The sequence below is a fragment of the Melanotaenia boesemani genome, chromosome 21 (genome assembly GCF_017639745.1).
Source record: "Melanotaenia boesemani isolate fMelBoe1 chromosome 21, fMelBoe1.pri, whole genome shotgun sequence".
NCBI classification, from domain to species: Eukaryota; Metazoa; Chordata; class Actinopteri; order Atheriniformes; family Melanotaeniidae; genus Melanotaenia; species Melanotaenia boesemani.
Window position 1 is genome coordinate 20767760 of NC_055702.1, and position 16024 is coordinate 20783783.

Here is a 16024-nt window from a genome sequence, read left to right on the forward strand (position 1 = left end):
CCACTTTTTTTTTTTTTAATAAAACAAGTTTTTGATAATTCTGGTTTTTAAATGTCTTTATTTCCAGGTTAAATCATAAAAAAACAGTCTTACTTTAAAAGAACATTAAGTTATATTAAACATTGTTTTATTTCCTTGGCGTAAGGCGACGACGTCCAAAACTGACCAACTTGGCTGCGATGACCAACATGAACTATGAAGCACAGTCACACCTGTTGGTTTAAATCTGGACAGAATACAAAGCAAATGTTTAAATTACTGTTACGTGATTTAGACTGAAAGCACATTAAAGAAATGCTGATTTGAGTAAATTTGACTGTCTGTGAATCTGCATGAAAAGTATGGGGGCAACCAGAGGAGAGTTGGCACTTTAAAATGTTCCCATTCAGCACCCGTATCAGCTGCTGCTGGGTTTACTGCAGTTTAACATTCATAAAAAAAAGCTTCTGTGTCTGCTGGGTTCATGGCTGCTGTCATCTGCATCTACACATCCATTCCAGTGGATCTCGTTGATTTTCTAACACTCTGAAATAGATAAATTTCCATTTTTCCACACTAATAACGGCGTTGCCTTTTTTCTTCCCACTGGAGCTGATAGTCAAAGTGGATGTTTCAATGTTTTATCTGGTAAACTGTTTTTCTTCAAGTAAATTGAAAGATCAGCTGATAAATATTTTAAATACTGAACTGCTGTCTAAGCTACCTAAATGTTCTTTGTAAAGATCATGTAACTATTCTGATATGAAACAGGTATGTTGTAGATGAACAGGAAGCTGGTCTGTTAATGGGTCACAGCAGGAAAAGCCTCTAACTGATAAATCATTTGATTAAGCGAGAGCATCTGAAATGATCTGTAACTGAAACGAACTGTGAGGATTTCAGGTTTTTAAGATTGTAGATAAAACTTCTCATCAGTGCTGACGAACTGGACAACCTCATGTCATTATTCCAACTTGGACTGCACTCCTTAGACTCAGGTTTTTACCATTCTTTGTGCGGTTATAAAGATACCATCAGTTGAAACAAAAGCATGTGTGCATAACGAGGAAGTAGATATGGAAGAGGATGGTGGTTGGAGAGCTGCAGAGTGAGCTGCACAGCTTTAATACTTGATCCTGGAGTTTCCTCTGCATGTGCTTGCATATGAGGTGTAAGATCACCTGCCTCCAGGACTTCCCAAGAGGAACCTGCAGGATAAAAAAAACAATACACTGAATCTATATGTAACAACTAAAGTCTTTTCAGTAAGGGCTTTTCATTTAGTTCACAGCTGATTGTCCACATTCAAGTAAAACCTTCATGTTACATGTCTGATGTGAACAAATGGCAGAAAAAAGAACTGATCCTCACCACTCTCCTCTGGCCTGAACCGCTGCTCTCCTCACCAGCCTCTTCTTGTCATCCAGAGGCTGAGCCAACGTTCGCAGCACCCGCGCTCGAAATGGCAAAACCTGAGTCACACAGCAACAAACACTGAATGAGGCACAGATCAGCTACCGGTTCGGTCCAAACACCAACCAGATGTGTCAGATTTATGCTTTTATTGTTAAAATCTTTCAGACGTTAAAGTCTGAAACTGATTCATAATCACACCGAACCTCATTCACTAACAGTAACTTTCTTACTCTTACACTCATTTGAGCGCTGCCATGTATAAGCAAAAGCATTTGTGCCATCTTCATGTCTTTTGTTATGCAGGACATTCAAACACAATAATTACATTACATCCATGTTTTTGCCAGGTTTTGTTTCAACAAGCATTTTGTTACTACAAATCATACAGAAGGTATGAACAATCTTTTATGACTTAAAGATTTATTTGCAGTGAGTAATCCGTATCTTTTTTGGATATTCTTGTCATGGAAATGTGTATTTCTCATTTGGAACCAAACACAGCTGTCCAGCCCTGCCCCGACACATGATCAGGTTCTCTGGGAACGTTTGGCTACTGGAACATTTAAGCAGAAGCTGAAATAAACCTGAGTGAGACAGGGTAGGAACATCCCAGCCGTCCAGCAGCCATGCAAACAACATGAAGTTTCTATATACAACCAATGGTCTTCTAAATATTGCTGATGCAACAGAATGCACACATGCACATTAAAAGCCATTTTTACTAATCTACGTCTCACGTCTGGTCTGTCTGTGTCTGCACACAACCCTTAAGTTGCATGACCTTTTATTTACCTGCAACTCAAGGACAACTGGCCCATCCATTCAATAAAGCAACTTCAGTAAAGACGAAACAATATCGCAGTCTAAGATGATGTAGAGTTTACTTATGAACAAAAAAACCTAAAATTTTTTATAAAATGTTTAAGATATTGGTGAGACCCAGAAGGACGTCAGCTGCTTTTCACTAAATAACAAACAAAAGTTTAACAACTCTGCAGCTTCAAAAACAAATTTAAACACACCGAGTCGTACCTCATGTGCAGGGAAGTGGGAGAGGGCATGAATGCATCGTATTGAGGCGATTCGTACATTCTGTGAAACAAAACAAGAAGGAATACTGAGACTTTTTTATGCTTAACCCGACACCAGTGGTGTCTTGTAACATCACCAAACAGCAGAGGGCAGTTTTACATCAGGAAGTTACAGGTACTCACTGACCATGACTGGACTGCATATGAGGGCCAGCAACCTCTTAACTAAAGCCTCCAGCTGCTGTATGAGAACTTGTGGCGGGTTGATGAGGACGGGCTCTAGACAGGACAGAGTGGACAGTTGGACGCCCTGATCAGGACACGTCAAAGCCTCCAGCAGCAGAGAAAGTAACTGGAAAGAGGACAAAAAAAACAAAACAAACAAAAAAAAAAAAACAAACAAACAAAAAGAAAACAAACAAAAGAAGTTTTACAGCCACTAGATGGTCATATGGTCACTTTTGTGGAGATTAAAGCCGTCAAATCCAACTTACCGCTGGTAATTCAGTTACTTGAACCTGCTTTGGCAGCTTGTTGACTATGTTAGACAGAGCTTTCAGGTAGTTGGGCTTCTTCTCTGGAGAACAAACAAATATCAAAGACAATACACATGTAATGTGTAACAAAATACTATTTTAATTGTCAGGTTTTATGTATGAGGACAGAAAGGAAAATAAATCTGGTCATCATCAGGTCTTAAAATCTAATAATAAACGAGGCTGTAAATACAACCTTGTATATTACAGTAGTTGTATTAGTACAGTAAAATATAATCCATTTTTTTTCTACTGCTCATCCAAAGTCAGGTCATAGGAGCAGCAGCTTAAGCAGAGAAGCCCAGACTTCCTTAACCTAGAATGCTTCTTCCAGCTCATCAAGGAGAATCCCAAGCCAGCCAAGAGACATAGTCCCTCCTGCGTGTCCAGGGTCATCCCAGGGGCCTCCTCCCAGTGGGATGTGCCCAAGGAGGTGTCCAGGAGGCATCGAAACCAGATGCCTGAGCCAAGTCATCTGGTTCCTCTTTAACATATGTTGTGATGTGCTCTCAATTGTATTGTATGGGTTAAACCGTTGTAAATATATATATTGTAATGTCACCGGAAGTGCTAGTCACCCAGCACCACTGTGGTGATTATAAAATGGGAGTGCCCAATTAACCCAGTGTTGGGGATTTTGTTTGACCAGTGAAAACATGTCTGTATGTATTCTTATACTTACTTCATTCAGTAAAACGGCCTCGGTATTCATGCGGACTGCTGAGCGGAGTTCTGCCAACACTCTTGATGTAGAGGAGCAGCAGTTCTATCTGAGCCCCTCCTGAATGACTGATCTTCTCACCCTATCTCTAAGGTAGAATCAAGCCACCCTGAGGAGGAAACTCATTCTACTTGCATCCACAATCTTTTTGGTCACTACCCAATGACCAAAGCGTGTTAAGGGTAGCTATGCAGATTGACTGGTAAATTCAGAACTTTGACATCCACGTCACGGTGGATGCCAAACCAATACGCCTGTCAATCTCTTGCTCCATTCTTCCAAAACTTGTGAACAAGACCCCGAGATACATGAGCTCCTTGACTTGTGGAAGATCTTATTCCCAACCCAGTGAGGACACTCCACCGTTTTCCGGCTGAGGACCATGATCTCGGATTTGGAAGTGCTGATCCTCATCCCAGCCGCTTCACACACAGGTGTGAACCTGATCTGATATCAGGCTTTGATGATGTTGTGGAAAAATTTTGGCCCTCTTTAATATGTTGCAAAAGAAGCCCAAATCATCACCCATCCACCCCCGTGCTTGACAGTTTGTATGAGGAGTTTCTAGTGATGTGCTGTGTCTGTTTTGGTCTGTGCTGCCATGATCTTTTTCTCCTGCAATCTTTCCATACAAGGTCTACTTATCTTAGGTCTTTTTCTAATTGTACTGTCATGAACTTTAACATTTAACATAATACCTGAGACCCATACAGTCTGATATGTAGCAGTACGGGTGTTGTACTTGTTTTTCACACACCGTTTCATTTATTTTTATCATTTAGTAAATAATGACACTGTAACATGTCATTTTATTATTCATGAGACCTGATGAGGACCAGATTTATTTATTATACTGTGATATGTAAAATATTTAACCTGTAAGAGGGTTTACTTTCCTTTTCCATGACTGTATTATAAAAAAGCAGAGCCTCTTCCACTCGAAGAAGAGACCGGCGTCGTGGCCTCCTACCTTGCGGCGCAGCGTTGAAGCCCTGGACGAGCTTGGCTGAATTCTCGCTGAAGAAGCGCTGCCGGTACATGATGCGAACATCAGCGTTGCAGCTGCGGTTCAGGACGTCAGCAGAGTCGCTCATCAGCAGCAAGAAGCTGTCTGCTGCCATTGGACCCAGATCAGTGTCATCCAGCAGGGAGAAGATCTGTACGGTACAGAGTAGGACAACATATTAAAAGAGTTGTTTTGGCTGAGAATGAAGATCTGCTCTGTGTTTCTACCTTGTCAGTCAGTGCTGTGAACAGAGGGTGGTATCGCAGGAGCAGGGCCTTGGCAACCTGGAGACATGATGTTTGCAGTTAATGGTATTTAGAGATTTTAATCTATTATCTGTAATTATCTGAGAACTAAGAAAATCATCTGTGCAGACCTGAATGATTCAAAACCAACAGACTCTCACCCAGATCAGAAGTGTGAAGGCCTGAGTTCGGACTGGAGAGGAAGGACAGTCCAGCTCACTACACACTCTCGTCACTGTCCTCTGAATTAAACCGTTCAGAGAATCACCTGAAGAAGAAACAAGAACAGCACAGCTTTACTCACCTGCTGCATGTGAGTGACTTCTGACAAGAGATTAAACACACAAACTCACCCTGAGGCCTCTTGTTGACCAGGCCAGCGAAGCACTTTGCAGCAGATGTGTAGGATAGCAGGTGGCTGCTGGTGCAGCTCATGTCCTCCAGCTGAGACAATAACTGGTCTATGTGGGGAATCTCCACCTAAATGACAGGAAACAGCATCAGAATACAGATTCAGAAACGTCAAACAATGACTTCTCAAAGATCTTTAGGAAGTGTTGGAGCTGAGACTCACAGAGCGAGGTAACGAACACACACAACCCATGAGCAGACAAACCAGCTGAGACTGGCTCCACGAATCCTCCTGTTTCTGGAAAATATCAGAAAATACTGTTCAAATCAATGTAATCTGAATCTGCATTAGCCAGCCTGCTTCCCTGTGAAGCCCTCGCACAGAAACAAAAACCAACCTTCCCTCCATGTTTGTGAGGGAAACGGAAAATCCTTTTAAACACAGTCAACATACAGGTATTTTTTTTCATTTTGGAAACCTCAATTGTCAAATTATGAGTCTAGGATTATGTAAAAATGAATGTATCAAGAGATATAGCACCATAAAGGACCATTAATTTTGTTCTTTTCAGACACAATTTTAAACACTTGTTGATCTTTGATTGCTCCTAATTGGACATTAATTTCAATTTAAGCTGTGTAATTGGCTGAAAGTGGCTTCTCTGAGATAGCGATTTCTTTTTTATTACAAAAATGTGATAAATAATAGTGTTATCATGGATTACTCATTGTGGATTTACTGTATAGAATATCTGAATAAACACTTTTTACAGCTGAATCAAAAACTTCCTGGATGGGATATAAACGCCTGAAAAACTTCACCTATAAATCACAATTTACTCCACAGAGTTACACACTAACTTTCCAGAGAAATTGTTGACAGTTCAAGTGACGGTGCTCGGGAGCACCAGCGACCAGGCAAAGTTTTAAGGTTGAAAATGATGCTTCAGGTGCATCTTTTAAATCAACATTGCTTTGCAAGTCAATGACAGCAAGATTTCATGATGGATTCTAGTAAAAAAATATTTAACTCCTTTTAAAAAATATGTTATTTTTAAGTTGTTCCTTCAATTATAAATGCATCAAATGTTGAAGTTTTTTTTACAACCAAAATGTTCACATAAAACACACCCCAAGAAGCTGGATGTGTGAAGGGAAGGAGTTGTCTGGCAAAAAGGAGACGTCACCATTCAGGAAGAGAGAGACCGCCCTCGACGCTGTCTGGCCTGCCAGCCTGAGGACATGAAACAGCTCGAGATGAAACTACACTTCCACATCATGAAACCACAAACTATCACATACGCCACCCAATCATATCAGAAAGAGTTATGAGAAAAAAGCAGAAAAAAAACCAAATACAGCAAGTACAAGTTATAAATATTAGAAGAAAGTTAAGAAAAATGGGAGGTTAAAGCTGCTGCTGCAGTCTCCCAGGTTGTTTTTGCATTTTGATGAGTGCAGACGGTTCAGATGAGCTTCACAGTGGAGGCGGATTAATATGTCAGCGCTTACAGAGAGAAAAAAGTGCAACAGATGACAGAAGGTTTGTACTGACGAGGGCTGCAGCCTGGAGCAGGAAGTACTGATGACAGGAACCATCGCAGACAGGACCACCTCCTCTACCAGAGGACTACGATGATCAGATGACCGGTCACCTGCGAAACACAGACAGGAAGTATAACAAAATGTTTGAAAATTAATGTGCTGCAACATAAATATCAGCCTTGATGTTAATATGAGTTGGAACTGTGAAACTGAGACGCTTGTTGAGGCTGAAATGTGAGATTAAGATGAGATTGTCAGCATTGGAAGTGCTCACCCTGCAGTGCTCCCTGCAGGGCCAGAGACAGCAGGCGTGGGATGATGACGTCATGGAAACATCGTCCCGTCTCCTCGCCGTCCTGAACCTGCTCTGCTATTCTCTGAAGGGAGCGGCACGCCAGCACCACCTCATCCACTGAAAAACTAACGCAGCCTAAAAATAAAAGATTTGTTTCTGTATCATTCGTCTGAATATGCATTTCAGCTCTATTTTTGGGGAAATTGAATTAATTAATGGGACTGCAACCTGTGTGTGCTGAACTGAGGACCTCCAGGAGGACAGGTGTGCTTGCCTGGACGACACTGGGCTGGATGGACACTGCAGCCAGAGCGGACATACACTGCTGGCGAACTGCATGATGGGAGTGTTGCTCAGAAGCTTCCATTTGGTCTAAAAACCGATATTAAAAGATAAATTAAATACATAAAATTCACTGAAAGATAACTTATTAGCAAAGCAGTGTTTGCACATGCTCACCAAAAAACATCTCCTGCTTTAATCTTGGGATCAGCTTAGTAATGAAGGCTGCTGGGTGCAGCTCGGCTAAAGCCCCCGCACACTCCACCACAGCAAGACTGGAGACAGAAACAGGACAAAAACACATGATATTTAATTCTGCAGGAGAAGAAATAACCAGATGAAAGTCTGTCCACCATGAGCTGACCTGACGCTCTCATCCTCCTCAGTCAGCAGCAGCCTGATCAGGTGATCCACAGCCAGCTCGATATCAGAGTCCAGCAGCAGACCTGAAGGGCAGGTAGAGGACATTTAGGATGCTTTAAACACGAAATCAGCTGTAAATGAACGAGCTTGTGACCTCTCACCGGTTTGTTGTGCCAGTGAGGTGAGCACAGAGGTGGCAGTGATCTGCAGACTGGCGTTAGTCTCAGAGAGAGCGGAGAACACCATGCTGCACAGAGACGCTCTGTATGCTGAAAACACGCTTTCATCTGAAGTGAAAGGAGGAAAACAAGTTCACCTTTCTCTGCTGTGGAAGGACACCAGGATGTTTTAGCTCATTAAAAAAACATCACACACAAAACAAGACAGATTTAAAAATGCCTGGATATTGTGAAGATAATTACATCATTACATGAATATGGAATAAATACAGAGGAAAAGAACTCAGTATTAGTGCAGAGAACTCAGTCCTAGGTTGCGTCGATAACAGTTACAAAAATGGTGTTTCACTGTTAAGATGCGTGAAAAGATAGATGGAGATGGTGAGATCCACTAATGTTTACTCTCAGCACTGCAAGACACCAACAGGTTAAGTAAGGAATCACTTCTTTCTGCAGGACAATAAAATAATAGAGACTTAATAACTTGATTTGTGTTGGGGTTACGAGTTAGACAAAGACGATTGTATCATTATTTACAGATCTGTAGCTTTTCTTTTAAAGAGAACTCCTGACCCAGTTGAAAACCCAGTGATGATACGAGTATTTATGGATGCTTCTGTGCCTCATTAGCAAACATCTTTCAAAAGGTTGACAGTCAAGAATTCAATGCAGGGAAAAAGAAGCTAATACAGTCATTTTAGAGCAGGCGTGTCAAACTCCGGTCCTCGATGGCCGCTATCCTGCAGGTTTTTGTTGTTTCCCTGCTCCAACACACCTGATTCAAATCAAATGGATCAGTTTCTGGTCAACTTCTTCACAATGACCCAATAATTTCAGTCAGGTGTGTTGGAGCAGGGAAACAACAAAAAGGGTAGCAGCGGCCCTCGAAGACCGGAGTTTAACACCCATGTTTTAGAGGAAGCATGGCTACACCCCTGTAAAAACAAATAATTGATAATTGGCAAGGATTTGATTGGATTTTTTGTTTATATTACTCCAAACCAGAAACCAAGATGAAGCAGTTCTCTTGCTGGAGGGCATGTGGGGTGGTCTCTGCAGGCTATTTCTGGTACTGCTCTAATTTGAAAACTTTCTGGAAAACAGTCAAACAACTAATTTCAGAAACCTTGGACACAGATTAGATTTTATCTCCAGAAAATTTAGAAAACTGAAAGCCTCAATAAGAGATGAATATTTGTTGGAAATATTCAGGTATGCAAACAAAAAACACAAATCCTCCTTCACTGGAGACATTAACTTTTCCACTGCGACTTCACAAGGAGAAAGAAGAGGAATGCTGGAAGAAATGGAATCACCACACACCTATATCAGAATATATTAATTTTCCAATGTGTACTATGTACAACACCTATTTCTATCCTACTTTATTATCCTTGTATAGTAGTTGACTTCAAAGTCATGAGCACTATTTTGTAACAGTTATTGTCCAGGCATATAAAAGTAACTTAAAGAAAAGCTACAGAAAAAAAACAACTAGAACATGTAGCTGCAGTCAGACGATGACGAACAGGACGCAGAACAACAGTGAAAGCAGCACTCACCGTTACCTGAGGAACGGCAGGTTTTTACTGACTGAATGAATCGCTGCACCACCTCCAGCAGCGTCCGTCTGTGGGAACACTGCCCATGACATAAAAACAAAAAAACAAAACCTAATTTTAGTAATAAATGATAAAACCAGGAAATCTCAACTTTCCCCAGATGTTTATTCAGCTCTGGTTAAGCTGAATAAACATCTGTAGGTCCAACCTGTGTTCTGCTGTTGTACTGCTCAATGAGCGAAGGCATGACGGCAGCTGTTATGATGTGGCTCGCCCTGTTGGAGCCGCTGCAGGAGGCCTGGAGCAGCTTGGCGCTGGGCCACACCAGCTTTAAGTCGGGCTCACACAGGTGATGTTTGCAGTCTGGAACAGCATCACAGTTTTAATTTAATAAAAGAAAAAAACTGACATACTGCACAGTGGCTAAATGATAATATGCATTCACTGCATGTGCCACGAAGCTGCAGTCCACCTTTGAGAATGAGATCCAGGAAGATGCTGAGAGAGTCGTCAGAGTCAGAGCTGAGAACTGAGCGAGACAGACAGGAAGTGAGTGCGGTTAGAGCAGCGAGGGCTGCAGACTCGATCTTCTCGCTGGATGTTTGAAACACCTGCAGTGAAGCAAAAATAGCAACGTTCAATTTCAGTCAGGTGGTAACACAAGCTGTTTCTCTCTCTGGAGGGGAAGATTCATTTAATGCAGTTCAAGAATTCATTCGTTACAATTTTACATACGATTCAACTATACAATCTGTAACTGAGATGCCTTAAAAATCTTTAAGATGACTTGCCTCTCTTTGTATTTTTGAAAATCCACACACTATTTAGAGTATTTCTGGTTGCACATAAAGGCCTTTCAAACCCACCTCTCTGCGCAGCGACGCCCACAGTCCCTCAAGGAATTCAGCCAAGTCTTTGTACTCATATTGTGACACACAACCAGTCTGAAATACACAGAATATAACAAGCTGAGCAACGTTTGTCCCTGAGCTGATGCAGCGAACATATTTAATCTAAGTGAAAGATATTTAATCACAAAAGAGAAACTATATTACTGAAGTATAAAATAAATAAACCTGTTGGACAATTCTTTGTTGCACTGAAGCTGAAGAAGCCTCTGACTGAACATAGTTTGTTTAATCACTATATTCTTCTGTGCATGAACAGTTCTAGCTTTTCCAAAGAGGTCCAACTCACCGAACCAGTCTTCTTTATGAATTATTTAAAATTTTCGAGATGAGTTTCTCACCAGAGTATGCAGCGAGTCCAGCTTCGCACTCTGGACCTCCGAGTCCAGCTTCTCAATAATGAGAGGTAACAGAAACTGGAGGAGAGGGTTAAAGATGGAAAAAGAAGCTTGAGTTACAGCCAGTAAGTTACCATACTGCTGCAAAATCTGTAACATTGATGTAAAATGTAATTATCCAACCTCAGCAAACTTTGAAGTGCCGGTGAGGACGGCCCTCAGCACCTGAATTAGCTCTTCTTTGGTGATGCCGTGAGGGTCATTAGGAGGCTGGATGAGGGAAAAGAAGGATGAAATAGAGATTAAAATACACAGAACCTCCCATATATTTCCATATGTGATAAGAAAATAAGCAGTAAGGTCCCCACAGAAGCTCACTGCACTTTCTCCAACTTGCTTCTAGTAAATGACCAGCAGAGTCTGGTGGCAGTACAGATCTCATCAATGTTAATATCAGTCACAAGACAGGCCTTAAATTTATTCATACAAACATAAATATAATGTTTCATTAATGCTATGCAGTGTGGAACACAGAGATAATCCAGATGGTTAAGAAAAGTCCTGAAGCAGCAGCTCTGACGTCTCATCAAGAAACGACTTGTCTTCAACCTCATTTTACCTCCCCTGTACCTCGTTATGTCGTATCTAGAACAAAGCCAAACCAACAATGCCCATCTTGATTAGCTCTCCCTTGGTGGCGGTGCACAAAATAAGCTCATGAATTAGGGCTAGGCGATATGAAGCAAATCTTATATCTCAATATTTTTTTACCTGAATCACGATATACGATATATATCTCGATATTTATATATTTTTTGTCAAGAAACAAAAGAGACAGTTCTAATTTACAGCCTTCAGTGTTATATATACTTTTATTAAGGATCAGCAGCACATGTGCATTAAAACAGCTGGCTGAAATTATAGTACTTTTATATTAAATTTAAATGCTCCTAAAACAAAATAAATTAAAAATACTTTTAAATAACCACAACAAAAACACAGCTGTGCAAAATGCAAAAGAAACATCACAATATCATAATATACCATGAATGTATCCTGGTTGCTACAGGGCTGCATTACACCTATGCTGCACGTTCGTATCTATCGAAGCTTTCTGCTTTGTTACTGAATAACCCTGCAACAGTAGCAGGACCTCGTGGCTTTGTGCAGATGAAGAGCAAAGTTCGCCTTTCAGAACAAAGCTGTCTTTTTTCAGTACTTTCTTCCTGCATTTTGCAGGGCTGCCAGTGTCAGATGACCATTATTAAATCGTACTGCTGTAAAGATGCATAGAATCTGCTTCATTTTAAATGCTGAATTTGACAGATTCTGTCAAATTACAAACAATACCCACAATCCTGCAGTTAGTCTAGCTGATAGCATCAAATAAATAAAGCAAGTGACCAAAAATGTTCTGTCTTTATTGTAATCAGCCATCATTAGATGAATTAGATGATTATATTGGGGATGCTTTTGTTTCTGGTCATGTTCTACTTATATATGACGTGAACAATAATACTTTCTAATCATATGACCTTAATTTAGATTTGATTGTTATCAAGACGTTTCATTTTTATAACCGGATAAAAATAACAAGACCAGTGTGTGAGAAAACAGACAGCTGATAATGTAATGACTCATATTGCTGTACTATAAATGATGTGAGAGACAGTATCAGCAGACAGCAACATGACAGAACTCTGAGACTCATTCAATAAGGCTTTATCTGGTAATAACAATCTTCTACACCATAATCTCTATTTTGTTGTTTGGTTATAGTTTTTTAAGCAAACATTACAACTGTTGGATATTTGATAGAGTTCTATGTCTATAGAGTTGGAATATGAGACATTTTAATATTTTACTGATTTATCAGTGTCTCAATAAAACAAATATACCAGTAAACTAAAATATTAGTGCATGCCTTGTTTGATATATTTGGATGAATGCAGTTTCATAAATGTGCTGACTGTTGCTGGTTACTGGAGTAAGATTGACTGAACTACATTTAATCTGACTTGTAACATGCCTCAAATTGTCTTGTTGTAAAATGGCTCAATATAAATGAACTAAACAAAGCTTTGCAGAGTGAAGATGATGGTTCGTGTCTCTCTTTCTGGGTTTCTGTGAAGTTCTGTGGGAATCTAAATTAATAATGTCCAGTGCATGCATCAGTTTAAAGCCACAGGAAATCTTAGATCACATTCATGTCTGTTACGCTCTCCTGCTTTCATCGGCTACAAGTTCTAACCAGATGAGTAAACAGGGACTTACTGGGGTGAAGTCAATGGGGAAATAGCACGATGTCACTTCAAACAGCTCCTCTGTGAATTTACCTGCAACAGCAGACAGGAAAACAACAGGATGGTTATATAACGGGCAAAGAGAAGGACAGAGACACAGAGACAACACTGGGGACGACGCTGCACGTGTTCTCACCTAGATCATAACCTCGGAGAATGATGTTTTTGGCAATCTGGAAGGCTAAAAGGAGGTTGCGAGGATCCCTCTCTCCATCCATTGATTGGACAAACCCAAACACAAAGTCAGCTCCCAAACCTTTCAGCTCTGTGGAAAAGCAAAACAGCAATTTGTTATTGTAATTAAGTCGAACCGAAGATCAGAGTAGACCAGAATTTTCCTGACCCAACACATTTTCCTGAAAATCTGAGGGATGTTTCTGGATGGAGCACATGGATGACTACTATACTCACAAGTGCTTTACCTTGTCAACATAAAACATGATAAAAGATTTAGTCCTACATTAATGAGTTCACATAACTACAGCGATGACTTTCTCGTTCCCTTCAGCAGAGCTGCCTCATACCACCAGCCAAGTTCCTGTGAATCAGACCCAAACCCGCCCATCATCTCTTACCAGCCTCTCTGGTTTCCATGAGGTTGATAAGCATGTTGTAGACGCAAGCTCTCTCTGCAAGCATCAGCGACTGGGGGCATATAAACAGATCATACAGCTTGAACTCTTTGCACAAAGCTATTTCTGATGATTCAGTTTTACATAAGAACAATATGGCTAATAAAAGTAAAAGTGCTTCAGAGCAAACAAGAGCATCATCATGACACTAACAAGTGTGCTCAAACACCAGATGAGAGTGGGTTACTAGGACTAAACGGGCAGCTTGCAGCTTTATATTAGTCGGTGAATCTTTCATGTTGAGTATTTTAACAAATAGAAAAGGGCTGTGGCAAACAGGCAGCCGATCCATTTACTGTTTATTTCTGTTGAACAACTGTCATTACATTGATCTGTGAAACTGTGACAAAGCAAAAGATATGTTTTACATAAAGGCTGCTTAATATCCGCTCTATGGCAGCATGTGATCCTCACCTGTACATGGACATCTTGAAACAAGGACCTCAGCATTGACACTGCGGAGCCAGGAGGCAATGCCCGAGATTTTGTCTGGAAAAAAAGGAGAGGAGGGGCACAAATTCAGATTAAATGCTCAGAATCTATTTGGATTTGTAAATGCTGGATGTTGAAGATATAAATGTAACTGAAAATCGCTACCAGACAGACTCACTAGAGCTTGGAGTCCCCGTAAAACAGGCGGCGTGATGATATAGTGGTCCTTGAGGCGGTTTTCATAGAAAGCAATGAGGACCTCCACTGTGGAATGAGACAAGAGAAATACGATGATGTGAACAAGTTGCATGTATCAACGTTGACTTACAACCGGCCATCAAGTTTCACTTACTTCTATCCTTTTTTAATTTGACAGTCTTTATGAAGTTTTCTACCATTTGGGTAGTGCTTATACCACTGAAACAAAACTAAGAGAAAATGCACCTTCTCTTTCTGTGAGATCTCCATAGATCTCCTGTAAAACTTCAGAGAGAAGCTGGACTCCTCGGGCTCGGGTTTGAGGCTGAGAGCTGGTCAGACTGAGCCTACAAAAAGAAAAGAAGTAAATAAGTACGTAAATACATAAATGACTACCAATGTAAACATATAATAGCACAAAAGCATGGTACAGATTTTATTATGCATTTCTGCATTTCAATCATTTCAATGTCTTATATGAATTAACACCAAAAAAGCATTGAAAACAGCAAAAAACAAACAAACAAACAAAAAAAAAAACATTTTGCAATAGTCACTTTTTCATGGTTTTTTTTGACGTTAGAAATAATGCCAAATGGTTACCCAAGTGCTTCGACTAGCTGTAGTATTGTAAACTGTCCATCTTTGACGCCTGAACAAAAGAGAAAAAAGAAAAACACATTAACTGCAGCACGAAAATAACTACAAACATATAAATAGATAAACAACATACCATCAGCACTTAACCAAAGATAAACTAGCTGTAACGACAGGTTCAAAGGTAATGTAACAGGGTTCATTGACAGGATGCTCTCATGCGGACACAAACACTGCAGCTAGCAGGCTGCAAGCGTAAATTCACGGCAAACAAGGGTTGTATTCAATTATAGTTGAATGACACTAAAAAATATAACTATGTGTGTATTCACAGGATATTATTATGGTGACAAAATCAGTAGACGATCCCATCATGCATGTGTTTTGTTGTTTGAGGTCGTAACACCACACACAGGATGTTGTGGCGCTAAGTTAGCTAGTTAACCATCATGTCTTGTTGCGCATCCTTAAAGCTTAGCTCAGCAGCCTCAGCGGCTTTTGTTTCAGGTGCAGTGTTCATTAGAAATGTCGAGCAAGATATGGTGAAGGCTTGTTTACCTTTTGCTGCATCTTTTGCTTTGCTGTCATGTAGTCCGGAGACAAATTCCTCCACCAAAGACAGCAGCAGGGTACTGTCCGCAGCCATCGTGCTTCTCACACGCCACTGGGATTGCGCATGCGTGAAAAGTTACGTGAAAACTGTCATTACAACTTTTACATTAAGTTGTATTTGATATAATTATTGACAGAAATTTGAAAAAAAAAAGTTCCCGTGTTGTGCGTATTTTCTAGGGAATGTAAAGAATTTCTTATTATGGTAGTTTTTTTGTTTGATTTGTTTTAGTTTTTTTTTATGTGTTGCATTCAGGTACTGTCGGAATTCCAAGAGACTGACATAAATTCTTAAAAGCTGTTCTTTGTGGCATCATATTAATTGTGTCAAATAAATAAATTGTCAAAGAATCCTGTTTCAAGTAAAAGTCTTGGATGTGAAATGATTATACAACTGCAAGTAGAATGAAGAAAATCTGCTTAAGTTAATAATATATAAATATACATCGAAAAAAGATGTCCTCTGGAATAATCATTCAACTGTTCTATACTA

General features: G+C 40.2%; 1 protein-coding gene across 2 annotated transcripts; it reads right to left on the reverse strand.

The window, feature by feature from the left end:
* Positions 1 to 39: 39 nt before the first annotated feature.
* Positions 40 to 15599, reverse strand: mms19 (MMS19 homolog, cytosolic iron-sulfur assembly component). Of its 2 annotated transcripts, none has more exons than XM_041973884.1 (31): positions 15478 to 15599; positions 14926 to 14974; positions 14569 to 14669; positions 14303 to 14388; positions 14107 to 14181; positions 13636 to 13705; positions 13197 to 13325; positions 13032 to 13093; positions 10941 to 11027; positions 10761 to 10835; positions 10378 to 10455; positions 9984 to 10122; positions 9720 to 9874; positions 9518 to 9590; positions 7932 to 8057; positions 7772 to 7853; positions 7585 to 7682; positions 7354 to 7497; positions 7105 to 7260; positions 6841 to 6940; positions 6417 to 6519; positions 5509 to 5583; positions 5288 to 5414; positions 5096 to 5202; positions 4917 to 4973; positions 4654 to 4840; positions 2921 to 3003; positions 2614 to 2778; positions 2428 to 2487; positions 1351 to 1451; positions 40 to 1187 (listed from the first exon to the last, which is right to left on the reverse strand). In XM_041973884.1, exons 1-31 carry the CDS (start codon positions 15563 to 15565, stop codon positions 1157 to 1159), a joined length of 3069 nt encoding a protein of 1022 aa, XP_041829818.1. In that variant the 5' UTR covers positions 15566 to 15599; the 3' UTR covers positions 40 to 1156. The 2 variants fall into 2 exon arrangements, with proteins under 2 accessions (XP_041829818.1, XP_041829817.1); XM_041973883.1 differs by having other exon boundaries at positions 9512 to 9590.
* Positions 15600 to 16024: the final 425 nt, after the last annotated feature.

Excerpts from the sequence above, each read along its gene's own strand:
- mms19 (XM_041973883.1), bottom strand. The coding sequence starts at position 15,565 with ATGGCTGCGGACAGTACCCTGCTGCTGTCTTTGGTGGAGGAATTTGTC. Across the intron at positions 10,123-10,377 it reads GGGCGTCGCTGCGCAGAGAG|GTGTTTCAAACATCCAGCGA; the intron begins GTGGGTTTGAAA and ends GCTTCACTGCAG. Across the intron at positions 7,854-7,931 it reads CTCACTGGCACAACAAACCG|GTCTGCTGCTGGACTCTGAT; the intron begins GTGAGAGGTCAC and ends CCTGCCCTTCAG.